Source organism: Delphinapterus leucas, chromosome 11 (genome assembly GCF_059928025.1).
Source record: "Delphinapterus leucas isolate spDelLeu-1000000601 "Yukka" chromosome 11, BTC_Dleu_Yukka2, whole genome shotgun sequence".
NCBI classification, from domain to species: domain Eukaryota; kingdom Metazoa; phylum Chordata; class Mammalia; order Artiodactyla; family Monodontidae; genus Delphinapterus; species Delphinapterus leucas.
Window position 1 is genome coordinate 44,053,568 of NC_143139.1, and position 22,119 is coordinate 44,075,686.

Consider the following 22,119-nt stretch of genomic DNA (forward strand, 5'->3'; position numbering starts at 1 on the left):
AAAAAGAAAAGAAAAAGAAAAATAGGCAAAGGAAAATGAATAGGCAATTCATAAAAGGAAAACCAAAAGTAAGAAAAAATTTGAGATGTTCAAACACATTAAAGAAATGCAATGAGATTTTTTTTTTTTTTTTTTTGTGGTACGTGGGCCTCCCACTGTTGTGGCCTCCCCTGTTGCGGAGCACAGGCTCCGGACGCACAGCCTCAGCGGCCATGGCTCACAGGCCCACCTGCTTCGCGGCATGTGGGATCTTCCCGGACCGGGGCACGAACCGTGTCCCCTGCATCGGCAGGCGGACTCTCAACCACTGCACCACCAGGGAAGCCCTTTTTGTGTGTGTGTGTGTGTGGCAATGAGGTATTTTTAATTCATGGCAACTTGGAAATTTGAGTAATGTCAAGGACTTCCCTGGTGGTGCAGTGGTTAAGAATCTGCCTGCCAATGTAGGGGACACGGGTTGGAGTCCTGGCTCGGGAAGATCCCGCATGCCATGGAGAAACTAAGTCCGTGTGCCACAACTACTGAACCCACATACCACAACTATTGAAGCCTGTGTGCCTAAAGCCCGTGCTCTAGAGAAGCCACTGCAATGAGAAGCCTGCACTCCGCAAGGAAGAGCAGCCCCTGAGAGCCACAACTAGAGAAAGCCCCGCGGGCAGCAACGAAGACCCAACGCAGCCAAAAATCAATAAATTTTAAAAATAAATAAATAAAAATAATGTCAAGTATTGGCAAGAAGGTTGGGATATAGAAATCCCACTATTAATGGTGTGACATTCCAGAGACTGTGGAGCTCAATATGCAGAAGAAATTATCACAGAACCAAAGGAGACATGCGCGTACAAGGATATTTATTGCAGCATCGCTTGTGGTAGCAGGAAGCTGGAGGCAATCATTGGAGTAGTGAACAAATAAAGGATAGGGATTCCCACAATAGAGTATCTTGCAGCAGTTAGGAGCAAAGGACTAGAAGGCCACGAGGGGCGTGGTCAGAGAAAGTTTGTTTTGTTTTATTTTTTTAAGATGGTAGATATTACAGCACACTTGTATGCTAATAGGAATGATCTAGTAGAGAGAAAAATTGATAATACAGGAGAAAGGGGATAATACAGGAAAAAGACAAGAAGAAATGGACTGACGGGGCTTCCCTGGTGGCTCAGTGGTTAAGAATCCGCCTGCCAGTGCAGGGGACATGGGTGCGAGCTCTGGTCCCGGAAGATCCCACATGCCGCGGAGCAACTAAGTCCGTGCACCACCACTACTAATCCTGCGCTCTAGAGCCCGTGTGCCATAACTACTGAGTCCACGTGCCACAACTACTGAAGCCCACGTGCCTACAGCCCAAGCTCTGGAACAAGAGAAGCCACAGCAATGAGAAGCCCGCGCACTGCAACAAAGTATAGCCCCCACTCACCACAACTAAAGAAGGCCGGGTGCAGCAACGAAGACCCAATGCAGCCAAAAATAAATAAATAAATTAATTAATTAATTAAAGAAATGGACTGAGGTGTAGAACTGGAGGGTGGGGGTGAGGGTGGGGTGAGGGATGGGAATGGGAGAGTGACAGTTAGCTTAAACAGCAGCAATGACAATTCACTGTAACAAGATGGAAGTCAGAATACATAAGTGAGGAGGGAGGTAATTTGGCCAGATTGGTGTGAGATAGATAAGGATGTCTTCTTTTGATTACTTTTCACAATAAAACAAGAACCAAAGTTATCATCTAAGAGTAAGGAAAAATAAAGGGATGCTGGATAACTGCAGAGAGCGTTCGTAAATAAAGCCTCCCTTCCTTCATTTATTGAGTCAGAGCAGCACCCAACAGAGATGGCCCCTTACTTGTCAGCTTTATCCAATGTTTACATCCCTGATGTTTAGCATAATGTATTGAAGATGCATACCAGCAAGCACACCTGGCTATCTAGTCGGGGAGGGAAGGGTTAGGGTTGGTGATAATAGGAAGAAATACAGCTAGCTTTCAGTAATGAAGACCTCCCTGTCTTTTCTCAGTAAATACAAACGACAACCTTTAAGTAAATATGACTGCTCTACAAACAAAGAAAATAAGGAGGGTTTCCTCCTTCAGAACCAGAGCCTGAAGACTAACTAGGTCAAGGTGGAGGAGTGATAAAATGAAAGTCCCCTTAAGTGCTGTTAGCTCAGTTATCACGGGAGTTTGATTCTGAGCAGGGGAAGTTCCAGTCTCGGAGTGACAGACGAAATCCTAGCAAAAAACCGGAGTCCCTTCTTCTGATCACCTGATCATCTCAGCATTGTCACCGGGTGGATGACCTTGGAGTAGTCCTACATTTCCAGTTCTGTAAACTAGAGTGAAGTCCCCTAGGTCACATAATTTTTATGTTAAGTGAAACATTCTCTAAGTTGAGGAAGCACTTGAAAACCACGTGGTATACGTATGTATATGTTAATGTTGCTATTACTATTATGACTGTTATGTAAGTGGTCAGGGCAAGATCAACACCCAGAGGGCAAAGGTAGCCTCCAGAGAGGTAGCCTCCCCAGAGAATGGGCCCTCTAGGATGAAGATCAATACAAAGCAAGTTTAAAGAATTTTAGCCAGTAATCTTTGCTCGGAGTGAGAGGTGGAATTTTTCTTAATCAAAGTTAAAATGTTCTCGAAGTCTTCAGGCTTGAAACTCCGGGGAAGATAATTAGGCTCTCTGGGCAAGATCCGGAATGCAACGCCGTGTGGGGGCCTCACTGCCGCCGGTTGGGCACCAGGGGGTGCCCGTCGGATCCACTTGGAGTCTGGCTAGGTTTGGGGCAGCCCCTCGCGGTGCGCCCCACCGCCTCTGGCCAGAATCCTGGAGCTGGTGCTGGAGGTGCCCAGGGTTCATGCCTTTGGGGGACGCAGTCTCTAGTGCCCTCTCCGCGTCCCCCTCCTTCTCCTCTCCAGCGACAGCCTGGGCCCGGAAGGCCTGGGAAAGTGAGCGCCTGTGGTGGGAACGCTGGCCGCCCCGACGGCGCGGTCCGACCCCAGTGTGCAAGGGGAGGCAGCTGTTCTCCCAGGCGGCCTTGGGGGGCAGCAGAGGGGACGGCGACAGGTGCGGGAGCCCCTCCCGGAGTGGAAGTGAAAAGGCGGGCTTCGGGGTCTGTTCCCAGGCTGGAAGCCACCCCCGCCCCCCAACCAAATCCCCGGGAGAGGCCGGGCCGGCGCCGGGTCTGGAGGAGGAAGCGGCCGGAGACACTGCAATTTCACGCGGCCTTTGGGGCTCGGGTTCCTCGGCAGGGTGCATGAGTTATGGGGTTTCGAGGCGGTTCCGGGGAAACTGAGGTGGCCTGAGCGGGCGGCAAAAACACCCTCCCCCTCAAAAACACACTCGGAGAGAAGCATTCACATTCAGACGGAAAATCCCCCAAGTGACCCAACCGGCTAGGGGAGTTGAGTGATTTGGTTAGTGGGCGAGGCCAACTTGCAGGGGGTCAGGCTTTGGAGCGCTCTCCCCACCCCCATTACCTTTCTCCTTTGGAAGCATTTGGGGGCGTTTGGAATCTTGGCCTCCCCTTACTTCAGCTCCCGGAGAAAAATTAGGGCGAGACCCGTCCCGGATCTGCGCGGCCAAGTTGCCGGGCACTGGGGCGTGGGGCGCGCTCGGGGCGGGCCGCAGAGGCTCCAGCAATCGCTACTCCAGCCTCGCGCCCGAAGGGGCGCGGCCGAGATTCACCCCCTCCCCCTGCGCTCCCTTGCAGACTACACCCCTCCCCTGCCATCCCGCCCCAAACTCCGGCTCCGGCTCCGGTTGCAGTTTGCAACCTCCTCTGCCGCCGCTACCAAGTCTCCGGCGGCTCAGGTGGCTCCGCTTAGATGTCCTAGTCCAGGGCCGCCCCCCGGCCGGATTGGGCTGGGCTCCCCTCACTCTCCGCTGGAGTCATGAGAGCGAACGGGGCTCTGCAGGTGCTGGGCTTCCTCCTCAGCCTGGCCCGGGGCTCCGAGGTGGGCAACTCGCAGGCAGGTAAGCGGTGCGGGAGCACCGGCAGGCTCGCAACCTGGGATTCCGAGCCAAATTCGCGGGGTGCCGGAGGCCAGGGGCAGGAGCTCGGGCTGTGCGAGGCTGGGGGTGCGGAGCCCCGGCGCTCTGGGGCCCCCTGGGCGAAGACCGTCAGGATCAGGTTCTCGGCATGGTCCGGGCGGGGACGGGATTCCCGAACCACTACCTTGCCCCGGCCACCTCCTCCCTGCCGTGTCGCGGACCCTCTGATTTGTCTCTCCGGGTAGGGCTGATGCCGAAACAGTTCACACTTCTGAGGGGCCCTGCAGGGAGGGGAGCTGGGACCTCCATTCTGTAAACGTGAGGGGATGATTGGAGGTGGAGATCTTGGAAAGAGCGGGGGCAGGGAAGGGGGGGTTCTCGGTTTGTTCCCAACCTCCTGCCCCCAGGGGCTCAAAAACCTCCAGTTTTGTTGTTTTGCCGGCAGGGTGGAGCTGTGGAAGGGGGGAGGTTGTTGTTGTCTACTGTTGGAAAACAAGAGAGGCACCTCCTCTTCCGTGAGTGGGCCTGCCCTGTGGAGAGCTGAGATTAACCCAAGGGCCAAGTCCAGGTGACAGCAGGGTGAGAGGCCCCGCAGAGGCTGACTGGCCTCTTTCTCTCAAAATAATAAAGTTAGCTGGTCCCCGACTTGACCAAACTTTTTTTGTCAAGACCCAGCTCAATTCAACTAATACTTATTGAGCATCTACTATGTACAAAGCACTGAGCCAGGAGCTATAGGGTCAAGGACTTCCAGACGCTATTTCTCTCTGTCTTTTCTGTCTCCAACCTGAGGGCCAACAGGGCACCTGTCCTGTCTTCTGAGCCCCCTGTCCTTGTGGGGGGGGCGTCCTTCTTAGGCCCAGAGTCACCCCCACCCCCATTCTGTTTATTGTCTGGCTGTCTCTAGCAGTCTAGACAAGAGTCAGATTGCTCCTCTGTTCCTCCTCCCACTCCCATGCCAGCTGAGCCCACCTCTTTGGGGTGTCTCTGGAACCATGGACACCTGAGGGGTGCTGGGGTTGCTGGAGCTGGAGGAACCCTGTTGATTTCCTCCCCTCCCCCCAGATCTCAGCTTGGGGTTTGGCACAGTCAGGGCCCCTTCCCCAGGGTGGGAGTGGGAGAAACACCTGTGCTTCCCTCACAGTTGCTGGGCCTAAATTTAGACCCTGGGATCTTGAGATGTGAACACTCCCAGCTGGTGGAGGGCGGGGGTCTGGGGATTGGAGTGGGAGAGACTGAGTAAAGTCACTGTATCACTGTCCCATCCAGACCCCTGAATCTTCAGCTGGGAACCCAGGAGTCCCAGATCCTGGCCACCTTCCCTGAGGGAGACAGGAGGCAGGCATGGTTGGGTCTCTTTACCCTTTATCTGGATCCTGCAGCCTCTGGGCATCCGGCCCTGTCTCAGTCCTTCTATAGCCCCTTTGTCCTGGCTGTGATGGGGGGTGGGGGACTTTGGAGAGGAGGCCTCTGGTTAAGGAGGGGTTGGAGATTCTTGCTGTGACCCACCCCAGTGCTCTTTACCAAAGGGGGGGGTCTGTGCCACTGGCCCTCCCTGTGCCCCTAATTCCTGCGTATAGCAGGGACTTTCTAATTCCCCTACCCCCCCCTCCTCCCCAAGCTGCCTGGTTCCTCCTCAGAGGTGCTGTTCATTCTCTCTTCCCACCCAGCCCTTTGCTCCTATTTGTGTAATATGGACTTTACCCTCAGGGTGGCAGGGAACTGGGATCTTGAACACTGTAGCCTCCCAAGCACAGACACAAAGTTTGCACAAACACATATGGGCAGGTGGAATGGATGGGGCCACCTGAAATACTTCCAAATAAGGAAACCCAAGGACAGAACCAGTGTAGATTTCTGGGCCAGTAGGGGAGCTGTGTACGTGTACGAGTGTTTGTGTGTGTGTGTGTGTGTGTGTGTACACACCCACACCCCACTTCCCTGTGCAGAAATCGTGGCTCCTCCCTTATCTGGGGAGAAGGGTTAGCGCCTTGACTTGGAAGAGGGGGTGTCCTGCCAGGAAGGGGGTTGGGGTGGCGCTGTTCCAGAAACGACTAACCTCCTAGTCGTTTCGTTTTCAACCCAAGGACCCTAGAGTTCCCAGGCTCCTCTGGGAGCTCCCAGCCTGTTTACCCCTCTGCTGGGTCTAGCTCACCCCTTTCCCTTCATGGGGTGTGATAGGGAATGGGAGCCCTTCAAAGGTCAGGTGGTCAGACTAGGGGTGCATCAGGGAGGAGGGGTTGGGGCCTCACCAATCTCCCTCCCTCCATTCACTCCTGCCTCCCACTAGGCTGCCACTGCCTCAGGGAAGGGTGGCTGGGACAGGTGGTATCTACCCCCCCTCCCCGCAGTCTTTCACTGAGCCAGAGGAGAGACAAGTGGTAGGGAGGGCTTCAGGGTCCAACATTTCCCATAGCTCCTATGTCCTCCATACTTACAAAGTAAAGTGAACCCCCAAGACTGACATGCCTCATGTACCTCGAGTCTAGGCTGTCCCTAATGTGAGTCAGAGTGCCATGTTGGAAGCATTCTTTTTTTTAATTATTATTAATTAATTTATTTATTTTTGGCTGTGTTGGGTCTTCGTTTTCTGGGCAAGGGCTTTCTCTAGTTGCGGCAAGTGGGGGCCACTCTTCATCGCGGTGCGCGGGCCTCTCACTATCGCGGCCTCTGTTGTTGCGGAGCACAGGCTCCAGACGCGCAGGCTCAGTAGTTGTGGCTCACGGGCCCAGTTGCTCCACGGCATGTGGGATCTTCCCAGACTGGGGCTCGAACCCGTGTCCCCTGCATTGGCAGGCAGATTCTCAACCACTGCGCCACCAGGGAAGCCCTGGAAGGCTTCTCAATGAATCTCCTCTGACTATGAAATTGGGTAGAAGGCTTAGAATGGAGGCAGTCGGCTGCTGTTTCCATCCGGCTTCTCTGTATTTGCTGAAAAATACTCTAGGGCTGGAAAGTGTGATGCTGAGGGAGCTGGAGTGGGCTGGGACAGGGAACAGAGTGAGAGGAAAGCCAGAGTTGATGAAGGGGGTGCGAGGTGGGCAGTCAGCTCCCTATCTTCCAGCTTTATAGACAGAGTTCACACTGAGCCCCCCACACCACCACCAGAGGCCCCCTGCCAGTGAGGTCACTCGTCTGAGCCCAAAGCTTGAGGGGAGAGAGGGGGGCAGCGGCTGAGGACAGGGTGTCTGGGGACAGGGTGGGGCAGCCCCCTCCTCCTAAATAGAATCGCCTCATTGTGGGCCGTACCGTGGCCCCAGGCACTGCCCCCGCCCTCTGCCCCCATCCCACCCTCGGTAGACACAATAGGGGCTGTGTGCTGCCCCAAAGAGATATTTATTCCAGGACCTAGAGAGGCAGGATGGGGGTAGAGAAGTGCCCTGGTTGGAGCGGGGGAAGGGAAGAGGAGGGTAACCAAGCTGTGGTCCTTTTCTAACTTCTATCTAGGGAGGGGAAAACAACCCCACATCCTCCTTGATTAACTCCTTAGCACCTAAAGTAGTACCCAGTAGAGGCACAGAGGAGGCCCAGGTGGGAAAAGGCAATCTTTTCACCTTCCTGTTCAGGGGGCCAGTGAAGGGATTCTGGGAAAAGAGGAAGTTTAGGCTCTCAGTCTGGCCTTGGCATCTGCCTCTAGGGCGGAGGGTTGGAGGCAGCTGCCTCTGATCGTGCTAAATGTTACTGGAAGAGGGCAACCAAGGGGTGGTCTTGGGGGACGGGGCCGAAAACTTGTGTCCAGGCCTCTGCCATTCTTACCTCCACTTGGAACAGTGTGCCCTGGGACTCTGAATGGGCTGAGTGTGACCGGCGATGCCGACAACCAGTACCAGACACTGTACAAGCTCTACGAGAGGTGTGAGGTGGTGATGGGGAACCTGGAGATCGTGCTCACAGGACACAATGCTGACCTCTCCTTCCTGCAGGTTAGAGTGCCGACCTCCTTCCTCGACCTCTTCCCCCTTGTCCTCCCTACAGAAGCCTCCTTCCTGTCCTCAGGGCTGGAGTTGAGCATTCCTAAGACTCCATGGTTCCTAAGATCCAAGCCAGTGTGTTTATGGGGCAATGATTGGAATCTGGGGCCTGTGGACTGGTCGCTGTAGCCGGAGATGCACAGGGGCTGGCCCTGAGAAGGGGGCAGGGGCAGGGTGGGGTTCTGCACCAGGGACCAAGAGTTACCTGAGGAGGTGAGGAAGGGATAAGCAAGGACCCTCCTCCTGGCCTGAGGAGCCCAGAGAAGGAAAGGCTAGGAGCCTAGAATTCCTCGGTTATTTCTACAGCTTGTCTTCACTTGCAGAAGTCGTGTGGCGCCTGCTACTCCCTACTCCAAAACAGGACTTGGAAAAAATTAGAGGAGCTAGAGCTTCCTCAGTGCCTTAGGGAGGGAAAGCGGACTGACACTTCTTGCCCCACTCTCCCTCTCACCCACACGATCTGCTCCATCACAGTGGATCCGAGAAGTGACCGGCTACGTCCTTGTGGCCATGAATGAGTTCTCTGCGCTGCCACTGCCCAACCTCCGAGTGGTGCGGGGGACCCAGGTCTACGATGGGAAGTTTGCCATCTTTGTCATGTTGAACTACAACACCAACTCCAGCCATGCTCTGCGCCAGCTCCGCTTTACTCAGCTCACTGGTCAGTTCCTGATGATTCTTTCCAGGCCTGCCCCTCAGCCAACCTGCTGACAGGTGCCTCTTTGATGATGACCCAAGACTGCTCCCTCTAAGTACCCCCGTTCAACGTGCCCACCACCTTGACCACCACGGTCTAAAGGTCCACTCCTCCTTAAATGAGAGAGGGCCCTAACAGGGAGCTGAGGCATCTGTCCCCGGGGAGGGTCCTTATGTCCTGGTGGGGCTGGAGTTGGAGCTGAGGCTGTTACACATTCTTCTAACTTCCGAGTACAGTGTCCCTTGATGTCCCTCCTTCCCTGGGAATGGGAATCCTCCCTCCCGCCCTCACAAGTCGCCCCAAGCTGGAGGACTAGAGGGGTTAAATACCACCTGGCCACCTTCTGATTCTGCCTGTCCCAGTCAGTTGAAAAACACACAGGTAGGGCACGCGGGGGTGGGGAGGTGTGGATTTGAGTCAGGGATCTACTCTCCTTCTTTCCCTTCCCCTCCCCAACTCGCTAAACCGGATCTGGACAGGTGTCTGAGGGGGAAGGACTTTCTTTTGGCCTGCTCCTCTTACAAGGCGCGCCTCCTCTGCAGTTTGGATTTAATTGGACATATCTGCCTGCCCATGTCCTCTGCTCCTGACTCGGGTGGCCTTTCAGACTGGTGGGGAGGCAGGGAAAAGGAGGACTTCCCTGACTAGCCCTTGACCCTGGCACTTCTCTTCCCTACCTCAGAGATTCTGTCAGGGGGCGTTTACATTGAGAAGAATGATAAACTTTGTCACATGGACACAGTTGACTGGAGGGACATCGTGCGGGACCGAGACGCCGAGATAGTGGTGAAGGACAATGGCAGGACCTGTGAGTGGCCATGATCAAGACTGCCCCCTTGCCCCCACCCAACCAGAGTGACTCCTTTCCGCTCATCAATATGTCCCTAATGTGAACCCAGCTGCCACTGAACAAACCTCGGGCTCTAACCCAAGGAGCCTGCCAGGAGGGAGCAGGTCAGTCCCCTAGAACCCGAACCGCAGAAGCAGCGTGCGAAGGAAAGGGGCTCTGAGTGGGAAGCCAGGTCTCTGGACTGCACATCCATTTCTCTTTCCACTCCAACATCGTTCCTTCTTAGAACCTACCTAGCCCTGACCGCAGTCTGCCACTCCCTGTCCACTCACTCACACATATTCCTACTGGGTTCAGTTTGCCAAGAAGAACCAAATTCCTGGGTTGGGACTGGGCTGAGTGAGGCATGTGCCCCGGGCCCTCCCCTCAGCTGCCCTGTGGGTGGTGTGGAGGCGCGGCTCCACCCCTTGCTGACAGGTTCGCTTGAGCCCAGCCCAGCTCCGCTGGGGTAAGGAGGGATGCTGCCCTGGCTCTTCGCTTCCCGGGACTGGGTGCCTGTGTGCTGACATCATACCCTGTTGATTTGAGCAAGGCTTTTTGACAGCCGCTTGTGCTACTTTCCCTCCCAACCAGGTCCCCCCTGTCATGAGGTCTGCAAGGGGCGATGCTGGGGTCCTGGACCAGAAGACTGCCAGACACGTGGGTTTACTTCATTTTAAAGACTTCAAACTCATATATACTTTCATATCCTTGCCCACCCCAGCCTGTGTCGACAGGGGGTAGCGATGAGCCTATAAGGCAAGAGGGTGAGAGATAGCCTCAGAATACGGTCCCGTGAGCCCTGACAGCTGTGCTTTCTCTCCGTCCGTAGTGACCAAGACCATATGTGCCCCTCAGTGTAATGGTCACTGCTTTGGGCCGAACCCCAACCAGTGCTGCCACGACGAGTGTGCAGGGGGCTGCTCGGGCCCTCAGGACACAGACTGCTTTGTACGTACTGTTAACCACCGCTTGCCTGTTCTGAAATGGGATGTGGGCTTTGGGGAGGAAGTAGGGGTCCATATGTAACATGAGTCTTATGAGCCTTCTGTGTTCCTAGGCCTGCCGGCTCTTCAATGACAGTGGAGCCTGTGTACGCCAGTGTCCACAGCCTCTTGTCTACAACAAGCTAACTTTCCAGCTGGAACCCAATCCCCACACCAAGTATCAGTATGGAGGAGTTTGTGTAGCCAGCTGTCCCCGTAAGTGTCTGAAGGGAAGGAACAATGGTAGTGGAACGAGGATTTTAGATGAAATTTTAGGAGGCAAAATGGATCAAGTTGGGTGGTTAATAGAGGATATAGAGGGCAATTGGTTGTGATCATCTAGTCACCCCTAATGAATGACCCCTATGTCCCGTTCCCGCATCTGTCTCCCCATGACTTCCAGCAATTGCTCCTAGCTCTGCTCTTTGGATCCAAAGAGCAAAGGGCCTTTCTAATCCATGAGACAGCACTTAAGGAACCTCGGGTGGTCGATTGGAGCAAATGCAGTGCAGAGCAGGAGGAAGGAGGTTCAGCTGGTAGTTGGCAGTGTTCCTCCCTCATCTCTAATGGTGCCCTCCTCCCTCCTAGATAACTTTGTGGTGGATCAAACATCTTGTGTCAGGGCTTGTCCTCCTGACAAAATGGAAGTAGATAAAAATGGACTCAAGATATGTGAACCTTGTGGGGGTCTGTGCCCCAAAGGTGAGTAAGAGATGGTAAGGAGTTGGTGAAGAGATACCCTTTCCCCTGAGCCTACTCAGACTCCACCCCCCACACCCCCTCCCCAGTGAGCCTCTTCTGTGTTTACAGCTTGTGAGGGGACGGGCTCTGGGAGCCGCTTCCAGACTGTGGACTCGAGCAACATTGATGGATTTGTGAACTGCACCAAGATCCTGGGCAACCTGGACTTTCTTATCACCGGCCTCAATGGGTTAGAGATTCTGCTTTCATCCCCTGATCCCCCACCCCATCCACCTGCTCACGGTTCATTGCATTGGTTCAAGCCTTCGTATGTGGAGCTGATCAGGAATCTAGATCATAAAATCTTAGAGGCCACAAAGGACCTGACAGTGCTTAACTCCCCAGCCAGGGCTTGAATCCCCTCAGATACCCCTAAGCAATCCAGCCAGCTGAGTGGCAAAGGACAGGGACACTGTGTCCTCCTTCTTAAAGGTTTCTAAATGTTCTTACTTAAATTAGATAAAAATCTGTCTCATGACTTCCAGCTGTTTCCCCTAGTTCTGCTTCTTGGTTTGGAGCCACAAAGAGCAAAGGGACATTCTAATCCATAGGACAGCATTTACAGTGAGTGAGTGAGTGAGTGTGTATGTGTGTGTGTGTGTGTGTGTGTGTGTGTGTGTGAGAAACGTTAGGGCCACCTGTCTACTTTGGACAAAATTTTAGATCTAAAGTTGCAAAAAATGGTATAAAGATTTCCCATACACTCTTTATTCAGATCCCCCAAATGTTACCAATGTACCACATGTTTATCATTTCTGTCTCTACACACCACACACACTATATATACATGCTCTTGTTTTTCTGAACCACTTGAAGGTAAATTTCCAGACATGGTGTCCCCTCACCCCAGTTACATTTCAGTGTGTATTCCTTGAAAACAAGAACACTTTCTTACAAAACCATAGTACAATTGTTTAAATCGGGAAATTAGCATTGATACAAAATGTTATCTAATCTACAGACCTTAATCACATTTCGCTAATAGCCTTGCTCCTGTCCTGGGTCACACATTTACATTTGGTGTCTCTTCAGTCTCCTTTAATCCGTCACAGTTCATGACCTTGACCTTGCTGTCGAGTACAGGTCAGGTGGTTGGTAGTGTGTGTTCCTCAGTTGGGGTTTATCTAATGTTGCCTCATACTTAGATTCAAGTTATGCATTCTGATAGGAATACTACAGTTGTATTCTCAGTGCATAGTATCAAGGAGGCACGTGATGTTGATTTGTTCCATCATTGGTGATGATACCTCTGGTCACTTGGTTAAGGTGGCGTCTGCCAGCTTTTCTACTGTAAAGTTACTATTTTCCCTTTGCAATTAATAAGTATCTTGCGGGGAGATATTTGCCTGAAGCAGTTTTTATGAGAATTGCCAAATGATGATTTTCTAACTCCATTATTCCTCCTGGATTTATTTGTAGGCATTCTCGTGTGAGGGAGAGCCTTCCCTTCCTGTTTATTTACTTACTTGTCGTGTGTTTAACCTGTGTGGATACTTGTTTTAGTCAACATTTCAGAGTCTCTTACAATCATCATTCCAGTTGTCCTTGGTCTGTTCATTGTGGGGCCCCTTCATGATGGCTCCTGTGTTCTTTGGGCTTATACCCCTCATGCTTTGAGCATTTCCTTACTTTTTTGCACAGGATGCTGTAGGCTCATGTTATACTTCTCCTGCCTCAGCCATTTCTCCCAAGAGTCCTGATTCCTTTTAGTGGAGAACGCCATTTGGAAACTAAGTTCTGAGGCTAGGCATGCTCACTGCTACTTGGTTATGCCTCTGCCTTGTTGACTGGTTTTTACTGCTCTCCTCAGAGACCCCTGGCACAAGATTCCCGCCCTGGACCCTGAGAAGCTCAGTGTCTTCCGGACAGTGCGGGAGGTCACAGGTGAATGGGAGGAGAGCCTGCCCTTGCTGCGTAATACCACTTGAGAAAACCATGCGCCAGGTGTCAGGGGAGGGACCAGGCAAACCTGAGGAAGGAAGGGGAGAGGCTCCCCACTCATGTGCCCCTCTCCAACTCCTCAGGTTACCTGAACATCCAGTCCTGGCCTCCCCACATGCACAACTTCAGTGTCTTTTCCAACCTGACGACCATTGGGGGCCGAAGCCTCTACAAGTGAGTAAGGGGTGTGGAGGTCGTCGCATCTCCGGGCAAAGAACCCAGTTTCTCAGGCATCCTTGAGTGAAATACAAGGCATGGTCTCATACAGTGGGAGTTTGATGGGGCAAAGGCTAAAGGAGGGGGGAGTCCCTCTCAGTGGGTTGATTAGCCCAGAGCAAATTTGTTGAATGGAAATGAATCCACTGCGTGCTCAGTTTTTCCTCTGTAGTCTCCCCTCTCATCCAGTCTCCTTGTTCTCAGCCGGGGCTTCTCACTGTTGATCATGAAGAACTTGAATGTAACATCTCTGGGCCTCCGATCCTTGAAAGAAATTAGTGCTGGGCGTATCTACATAAGTGCCAATCGACAGCTCTGCTACCACCATTCTTTGAACTGGACCAGGCTGCTTCGGGGGCCTTCGGAAGAGAGACTGGACATCAAGCATAATCGGCCCCGCAGAGACTGCGGTGAGGGAAAGGGCCCACGGACGGGGCGGTGGAATCAGGCAGGAGAGGGGTATAAGGGCTGCTCTGCCCTGCAAGTGGGAGTAGGGATGGGGGACAGAGCCAAGGAGAGGGGGACATTAGGCTGGAAGCAGTAATGAGCAAGAGTTCAGGAAAAGGCTTGTTAGGAGACCTCAGACTCCTCCTAACCCACCCCTTCCTTTCCAGTGGCAGAAGGCAAAGTGTGTGACCCACTGTGCTCCTCTGGGGGATGCTGGGGCCCAGGCCCCAGTCAGTGCCTATCTTGCCGAAACTACAGCCGAGGAGGTGTCTGTGTGACCCACTGCAACTTTCTGAATGGGTACGGTGAGGGGGGAGAGTCAAGAAGGGGTTGCGGGATGGACCCGAGGGATGGAGCTGTTCAGGTGGCACCTGAAAGCCTTTAGACAACTTTCTGTATATGCCTTGATGGGAATTAGGTAGGAGGCCCTGTGGTTGGGGGATCAGAGCATAAAGGTCAGGCCTTGGAAGTGACCCACCTCCCTTTACCCCTGGCCCCCCACTGCAGGGAGCCTCGTGAGTTTGCCCACAAAGCTGAATGCTTTTCCTGCCACCCGGAATGCCAACCCATGGAGGGCACTACCACGTGCAATGGCTCGGTACAGTAGCAGCACCAGGATCTCTAAGGGAGAGGGGGCGGGGCAACACTGGAGGGTCTAGGGAATGATATGGCCAAATTTCAAGGCCATAGAGAGGCACAGGGAGGTCAGATAACGTTAGGGTCTGTGAATGGAGGATCCTCAATGGCTGGGCTAGTTCTTGTTGGGAAGTGTGGAATTGATCTTGGAATACCATACTTCCTGACCTTCTCTCTTCCACCCAGGGCTCTGATGCTTGTGCCCAGTGTGCCCATTTTCGAGATGGGCCCCACTGTGTGAGCAGCTGCCCCTTTGGAGTCCTCGGTGCCAAGGGCCCCATCTACAAGTACCCAGATGCTCAGAATGAATGTCGGCCCTGTCATGAGAACTGCACCCAGGGGTCAGTGATGGGATGATAAAAGGGTGCTGGCAGAGGGGTAAGAGTACAGAACTAGAGGGAAAGAAGATGGTGAGGAGAGCAGAAAGAAAGAAGGAACTATGACTTAAGAACCACTCCCAGCTGTGTAGTGAAGGATTGGAGAAAGGGAAACTCAGTAACAGCACAAAATGACGCTACAATTTGGGGAACCTGGAATAACCTCAGCTCAGGGGAGTTTCATTCAAGAGAGGGACTCAGGGAGGATTGGTGAGCCAGAGATGGGAGCCATGTCTTGGGATATGCTTTGGGCTTCAGGATGGGATGCCATGGTAGGGTCTGAAACAATGTACGTTGAGAGTGTTGGAATTGAGCTTCCTGTGGAAGTTTACCAAGCTCCCATTTAAGGAGGTGACTTTCTTCTCCAGGTGTAAGGGACCAGAGCTACAAGACTGTTTAGGCCAAACACTGGCACTGATCAGGTATGGTGGGCTTGGAGATTTAGGGAGCTGGGAATATTTGGGGAAGGGCCGTTACCTCCTGGGAAGATTAAGTCTCTATTCATTCTGGCCCTCTATATACAAGCTACTATCACTGGACCTGGGGACACAAGAATCCAGGCTTCTGGTCTTCCGTTCCTAAGATTAACTTGCAGTAGTCTTGGGGTGGAGATTGAGGTTAACCCCTTCATATTGCTCAAGGATATATGTAGATGTGAATGTTAACTTCTTGCCCCAGATCTGCGCTATACCTTTAGTACAGGTGTAAATGACATTTGTAAGGGAAGTGTAGACCCAGGATAATTCTGGGCTTCTCTGTCCCACAGCAAAACCCATCTGGCAATGGCTTTAACAGTGGTGGTAGGATTGGCAGTGATTTTCCTGATCCTGGGCAGCACTTTTCTCTATTGGCGTGGGCGCCGGATTCAGAATAAGAGGGCTATGAGGCGCTACTTGGAACGGGGTGAGGTGAGTGCCTAGCTTACCCTTGAAACATACCCTATACCATCACCCTTTTAAGATCCTCTTCCTGCCCCAGAGCTTTGATCCCTTTCTTCAAGGAGGTAGTATGGTCCATTAGAAAGGACTCTGGCCAGAGAAATGAGAGACATGAATTCTAGTCCTGATTTTGCCATTAATTTGCTGTATGACTTTGAAGAAGTTAGCTTCCTTCTCTGTGCCTCAGTTTATGCATGTATACAGAGGAAATAATAACATTCATCCTTACAAAGTGGCTGTAAGGGTAAAAGGGGATGATGTATGTGAAAGTGCTTTGAAAAACAGAGAGAATTGTATAAAAGTACTCAAGGTGATAGTATTACCAACTCTTTCCCAACAAAGGGAAAACCTGACCCTCTTGATTTCTGGTCTCATGAACACAAACGACTTCCTCAATCCTCAGGTCTTTTATTCCCCCATATGCCTGCAATGCTTTCCAAGACTAGAGACATTCCTCTTCCTGCTCCCACCCCTTTGGGCTTTGCTGCTCTTGGCATCCACCTCTGGGGAGGGGGTTGGAGAGGGACATGGGAGTGGGCTTTCCTGAGTACCTCCTTTCCATCTGTTCCAGAGCGTAGAGCCCCTGGACCCCAGTGAGAAGGCTAACAAAGTCTCGGCCAGAATCTTCAAGGAAACAGAGCTGAAGAAGCTTAAAGTGCTGGGCTCGGGCGTCTTCGGAACTGTGCACAAAGTGAGTGGCCCACAGGAAGTCTGGGGAGGTGGGAAAGGGATCTAGGGCAAAGGAGGGAAAGATTCAGAGACAGGACTAGCCTGGGGAGAATAACCTTAGGCTGACTCCTGCCCAAAATTTCCCAGGGAGTGTGGATTCCTGAGGGTGAATCGATCAAGATTCCAGTCTGCATTAAAGTCATTGAGGACAAGAGTGGACGGCAAAGTTTTCAAGCTGTGACGGACGTAAGTGAAGGCAGGGTGTTCTGTGTGCCACTAGGAGAGGGTTGATATTAGATACGATTATGTAGAAGCACGGTCTTGTGTTAGCAGATACTGTGTTAGCCATGTTGATGTCTTCGAATGTTGGGGGAGCCCTGGTCTGGTTTTATGTGACCCTGTTTGTTCCCAGGATGACCCTTCTTGTGTCTCTTAGCACATGCTGGCCATTGGCAGCCTCGACCATGCCCACATTGTACGGCTGCTGGGACTGTGCCCAGGGTCATCTCTGCAGCTCATCACTCAGTACCTGCCTCTGGGCTCCCTGCTGGATCATGTGAGACAACACCGTGGGGCACTGGGGCCACAGCTGCTGCTCAACTGGGGAGTACAAATTGCCAAGGTGAGAGGAGACTGGAGGAGTTCTAAGATGAAACTGCCTGTGGGCCCACAGGGAGGCGACCAGGAGGTTCAAGTGTTGAGAGGTGCCTTAGGGTTTGAGGTGATTCTGAAGCTCAAGGACCAATTTCCCCAACCTTGAGAATACTTCCTTCCCTATAGGGAATGTACTACCTTGAGGAACATGGTATGGTGCACAGGAACCTGGCTGCCCGAAATGTGCTACTGAAATCACCTAGTCAAGTTCAGGTGGCAGATTTTGGGGTTGCTGACTTGCTGCCCCCTGATGATAAGCAGCTACTGCACAGTGAGACCAAGGTAAGGTGACACAAAGGCTGGGTAAGGAGGCAGGGGTGGAGTGAAGCATGGGGACGGGAAGCACTCTGTGGTCTCTTTGAGAGGCCAGCAGATGCTGCAGGGTTAGTCCAAGGAGAAGAACCTGGAGGTGCCAGAAATAAAAGTTTAGAGAGCAGCAAAGAACGACGGAGAACATGGGTTTAGAAATGCTAAGAAAATGTGTGGAAATCAGCTGGTGACACCTTTGTCTTTAATCCCCCAGACTCCAATTAAGTGGATGGCCCTCGAGAGTATCCACTTTGGGAAATACACACACCAGAGTGACGTCTGGAGCTATGGTCAGTCCATCTGGATGCCCACCATATCATCACTGGTCCAAATTCCAAAGATGCCTTTTGAGACCCTTTCTTAGAATCTCTAAGCCCTTCAGATCCTGGGTCAGATCACATTCTGCCTTCTCTTCATCTGCATGCCCATGTCTACTATTTTGCCATCAACTAGTCATGTCTTCCTATACCAGGAGTGACAGTTTGGGAGCTGATGACCTTTGGGGCAGAGCCCTATGCAGGGCTGCGACTGGCTGAAGTACCAGATCTGCTGGAGAAGGGGGAGCGGTTGGCACAGCCCCAGATCTGTACCATTGACGTCTACATGGTCATGGTCAAGTGTAAGTTACTTGCTGATTTCAGCCTTTTTTTTTTTTTTTACTCCATTATTGCTTCATTGGACTGAAAACCTAAAAAGCATAGATAAACAATGCTCAGTGATGAAAAGTGAATAGCCAGGACAGCGGTGCATGCCCCAAACGGTCTCCGCCCAATAAACACTAAGCACTCTCCACATTATTGATGCCAATGGCATCTACGTGGATGTCAGGCTCCCCACACAAAGATGAGGGAACAAAGCGTCAGCCATTTTCTAAGTAGCTTCCCTCCCTACTCCACTCCCCTCTTATCGCTCTCCTTCCTACATCTTACCCCCAGGTTGGATGATTGATGAGAACATTCGCCCAACCTTTAAAGAACTAGCCAATGAGTTCACCAGGATGGCCCGAGACCCACCACGGTACCTGGTCATAAAGGTGAGTGGAGATTAGGAGTTGCCAAGGAGATCTAGAGAAAAGGGAACTTGGCTGGAACCAGGATGTACCTTAACAATCAACCACCTGCCCTCACAGAGAGAGAGTGGGCCTGGAATTCCGCCTGGGGCAGAGCCCCCTGCTCTAACAAACAAGGAACTGGAGGAAGTAGAGCTGGAGCCAGAACTAGACCTAGACCTGGAGTTGGAGGCAGAGGAGGAGAACTTGGCAACCACACTAGGCTCTGCCCTTAGCCTGCCACTTGGAACACTTACTCGGCCACGTGGGGTAAGATTTTCCAGTTTCCCAAGACTTTCTGCACCCTAAACCCTCTGTACACCTGCGCCCTCACGAACCCCACAGATGTCCATGTTAACTATTCAAAGGCCGCTGTGGTGAGTAGACTTCTCTCTTAATCTAAACTTCTTCCTCACTTGTTTCATCCTAGAGCCAGAGCCTTGTAAGTCCATCATCGGGATATATGCCTATGAACCAGGGGAATCTTGGGGAGGCTGCCCAGGTAAGGTCTGTCTCTTTAAGAGGATGCCAAGAGGCTGGGTGGCAGTGTCTTAGGATTGATAGGGGTAGTGTGGGAGACTTTAAAAACCTCTGAGGTTTAATCAGTGTCCTACAAAACAGAAGGCACTGAACGACCCAAGCTCCTTCTAAACAAATCTCTCTTCTTCCCTCATTTCTGTGTAAATCTCCACGTATTATTTTCCTCCTTAGAAGTCTGCAGTTCGTGGCTGTAGTGAACGGTGCCACCGTCCAGCCTCTCTGCACCCAGTGCCACGGGGACGCCTGGCATCAGAGTCATCGGAGGGCCATGTGACAGGCTCTGAGGCCGAGCTCCAGGAGAAGGTATCCATGTGTAGAAGCCGGAGCCGGAGCCCACGGCCACGAGGAGACAGTGCCTACCATTCCCAGCGCCACAGCCTGCTTACTCCTGTCACCCCACAGTCCCCACCAGGGTTAGAGGAAGAGGATGTCAATGGTTATGTCATGCCAGATGCACACCTCAAAGGTGCCTGACTTTCTGTAGCGCTTTCCTCAAATCTTTCTCTAATCCTCCTTCCACAGGCTCCTCTTGATCCTTCTGTCTTCTCTGATCATATCCCTCCCTATTCATTTTTTCCTAAGACTCCCCCACTCCTCACTGCCTATTACAATGAAGTAATACCACATACCTAGCCTCTCTTCTCAACCCTCAGGTACCTCCTCCCGGGAAGGCACCCTTTCTTCAGTGGGTCTCAGTTCTGTCCTGGGTACTGAAGAAGAAGATGACGACGAGTATGAATACATGAACCGGAGGAGAAAGTGCAGTCCATCTCGTCCCCCTAGGCCAAGTTCCCTTGAGGAGCTGGGTTATGAGTACATGGATGTGGGATCAGACCTCAGTGCTTCCCTGGGCAGCACACAGAGTTGCCCGCTCAACCCCGTGCCCACCATGCCCAACGCCAGCACAACTCCGGATGAAGATTATGAATATATGAATCGGCGACGTGGTGGAGGAGGTCCTGGGGGGGATTATGCAGCCATGGAGGCCTGCCCAGCAGCTGAGCAAGGGTATGAAGAAATGAGAGCTTTCCAGGGGCCTGTACACCATGGCCCCCAGGTCCATTATGCCCGCCTCAAAACTCTACGTAGTTTAGAAGCCACTGACTCTGCCTTTGATAACCCCGATTACTGGCATAGCCGGCTTTTCCCCAAGGCTAATGCCCAGAGAACATAACCCCTGCTCACTGAGGTACTCAGGGAGCATTTGATGGCAGCTAGTGCCTCTGGAGGGTACCCCTCTTCTCCTTAGTCTGTCTCCCTCACAGATCTCAGCCCCATTTCCCTAGTCCTAGACAATTCCAATCAACCTTTGGAGGCCTTAAACACTCGGACACAAAATTCTTGTGGTATTAGCCAGCTTTGCACTTTTTCTCTTTCCCAAACCCAGGAAAGGAGATGGTTTTCCCTATTTTATGTGCTTTCCCAGTCCCATTCCTCAACTTCCTTGGGGGAACTCCCTGGCGATATGAAGGATTACTCCCCATGTCCCTTTCTCTTAGACTCTGACTTGTTGAGACTAGGCTTTAAAGTGTGCCTTTGTTGCCCATCAGACTTCGAAGGAAGAGGAAAAGGGGGAACCTGGCAGGGGAAAGCAAAATTTTGGCTTGTGACCCTTAACCCCCTAGAAAAAATGAGAAGCTTAAAATCTTGTGAAGAGGTTGGGAGTAGACATTAATGATTACTATTAACTGAGCATTTACTATGTGTCGAGCATCATGCTAAACTTTACCAACATTATCTAACTTAATCCTTGACACCAATTCTGTATGCTAGGTATTATCCCATTTTACAAATAAGGAAACTGAGCCTTAAAGAGATTAAGTAAATCAAATAGCAGGTCCGGATTCAAGATCTTCCAATGCATGTGCTCTTACTGTAAAGTATCAAGGAAAACTGATATATAAGTCAGAGCCCTTGAAGGGGCATTGTCTTCTTGTTTTTGCACTGAATCAAGTCTAACTCCAGCAACTACAGCCTGCTCCTACACCCAGACTTCTTATCTCAGAAGGTGGGAGTAGGGGGTGGTCAGAAGGAAAAATAACTGGGCATCTCTGTGTAAACCATAACCTACATGTGCTGTATATGATCTCCACCCAAGGGACGGATTCACAGTGGTCCCAAGAGCCACTTTTAGGAGCTATTCTCATCCAGTAGTGGGAAGCTTCCAGGTGGCATAGAAAGAGGACCCAGCTTCAGACTTCCGTCCTCATGGATGGGAAACTGGGGGTATCTGTTGTTAGCCCTTAAGTTTTTTTGTTTTGTTTTTATACGTCTGAATAAAAATGCCAACGTTTTGCAGCTTCTTGTCTGTCAAATAAAAACCTTTAGTGTGTGAGGTAGACCGCCCCTTTTCTCTGTCCCTCAGCAGTGGATAGCTACCACTATATGCTTCTTTCTCTGTCTCCTGATGGGCCTTACTCGGCCCCATGTAGCTTTCTCCAGCCCTACTTTTCCTTATTCCCTTAAGACCAGCATAGGGCACAGTCCTTTTCACTTAAGGGTTTTACTAGGAATCTACAGGGCAACCAACTGGGAATAACAAAACAAGCAAAAACAACACGTTTAGGAAGTTAGAAAAAGCCCTAAGAGGTGGAATACTGAAAACGCAAATGTTTTAGAACTCTCATTCTCTTAAATCTCTGTGAACACTTCCCCTAGGTGCCATCAAAGCCTGTTGTTAAACAATAGTGCCATCTTCAGTGGGAGTCCCGTCTCTAGATTGGGAGGCTGTAAACGGATAATCCAGAAGTCTGGCTGCTCAGTTAGCCCATGCTGCACAGACTCCTGATCTCCTTCCACACCCGCTCTGCCCCTCCCCGTTCTCGCAGCACCTGAGGACAAGTGGACTGGCCGGGCCGGTCCCTCCTGCCACTCCAGGGATCCGGGGAAGGGCGTACCCGCCCTTAACGCAATCTCCCCGACTCGCCTCTGCTCGGCTCCACCCTGCCCTGCAGCCTCCAAACACATTTCCCCGCCGTAGCTCCGCCCCTTCTCTCTTAGCCCGTCCCTCTCTATTACGGGTTCTCGCTCAGCGCTCCTGGTGATTGTGGTTTTTCCGGGAGAAACCACGCTTCTACTCACGCTCTCCAACGGCTCCGCCTTCCCGCCGGAGCCTGACCCTTCCCAGC

The 22,119-nt window shown here is 52.0% G+C and overlaps 1 protein-coding gene across 6 annotated transcripts; it reads left to right on the forward strand.

Moving 5' to 3' along the window:
• Positions 1 to 3,713: 3,713 nt before the first annotated feature.
• On the forward strand, positions 3,714 to 21,954 carry ERBB3 (erb-b2 receptor tyrosine kinase 3). 6 transcript variants are annotated; one of them, XM_022571882.2, is made up of 28 exons: positions 3,714 to 3,974; positions 7,764 to 7,915; positions 8,438 to 8,624; positions 9,343 to 9,468; positions 10,084 to 10,149; positions 10,322 to 10,440; positions 10,550 to 10,691; positions 11,064 to 11,177; positions 11,286 to 11,406; positions 13,027 to 13,100; positions 13,241 to 13,331; positions 13,578 to 13,783; positions 13,988 to 14,120; positions 14,328 to 14,418; positions 14,643 to 14,797; positions 15,202 to 15,255; positions 15,600 to 15,741; positions 16,343 to 16,462; positions 16,588 to 16,686; positions 16,877 to 17,062; positions 17,221 to 17,376; positions 17,618 to 17,693; positions 17,876 to 18,022; positions 18,339 to 18,436; positions 18,533 to 18,721; positions 18,882 to 18,953; positions 19,163 to 19,457; positions 19,645 to 21,954. In XM_022571882.2, the coding sequence occupies exons 1-28, from the start codon at positions 3,893 to 3,895 to the stop codon at positions 20,163 to 20,165; spliced, it is 4,014 nt and encodes a 1,337-aa protein (XP_022427590.2). In that variant the 5' UTR covers positions 3,714 to 3,892; the 3' UTR covers positions 20,166 to 21,954. The 6 variants fall into 6 exon arrangements, with proteins under 6 accessions (XP_022427590.2, XP_089776974.1, XP_089776979.1 ...); XM_089920848.1 differs by lacking the exon at positions 15,202 to 15,255; XM_089920853.1 differs by lacking the exon at positions 7,764 to 7,915 and having other exon boundaries at positions 3,883 to 3,974.
• Positions 21,955 to 22,119: the final 165 nt, after the last annotated feature.

Excerpts from the sequence above, each read along its gene's own strand:
- ERBB3 (XM_022571882.2), top strand. The coding sequence starts at position 3,893 with ATGAGAGCGAACGGGGCTCTGCAGGTGCTGGGCTTCCTCCTCAGCCTG. Across the intron at positions 10,441-10,549 it reads CTCAGGACACAGACTGCTTT|GCCTGCCGGCTCTTCAATGA; the intron begins GTACGTACTGTT and ends CTGTGTTCCTAG. Across the intron at positions 14,121-14,327 it reads CACTGCAACTTTCTGAATGG|GGAGCCTCGTGAGTTTGCCC; the intron begins GTACGGTGAGGG and ends CCCCCACTGCAG.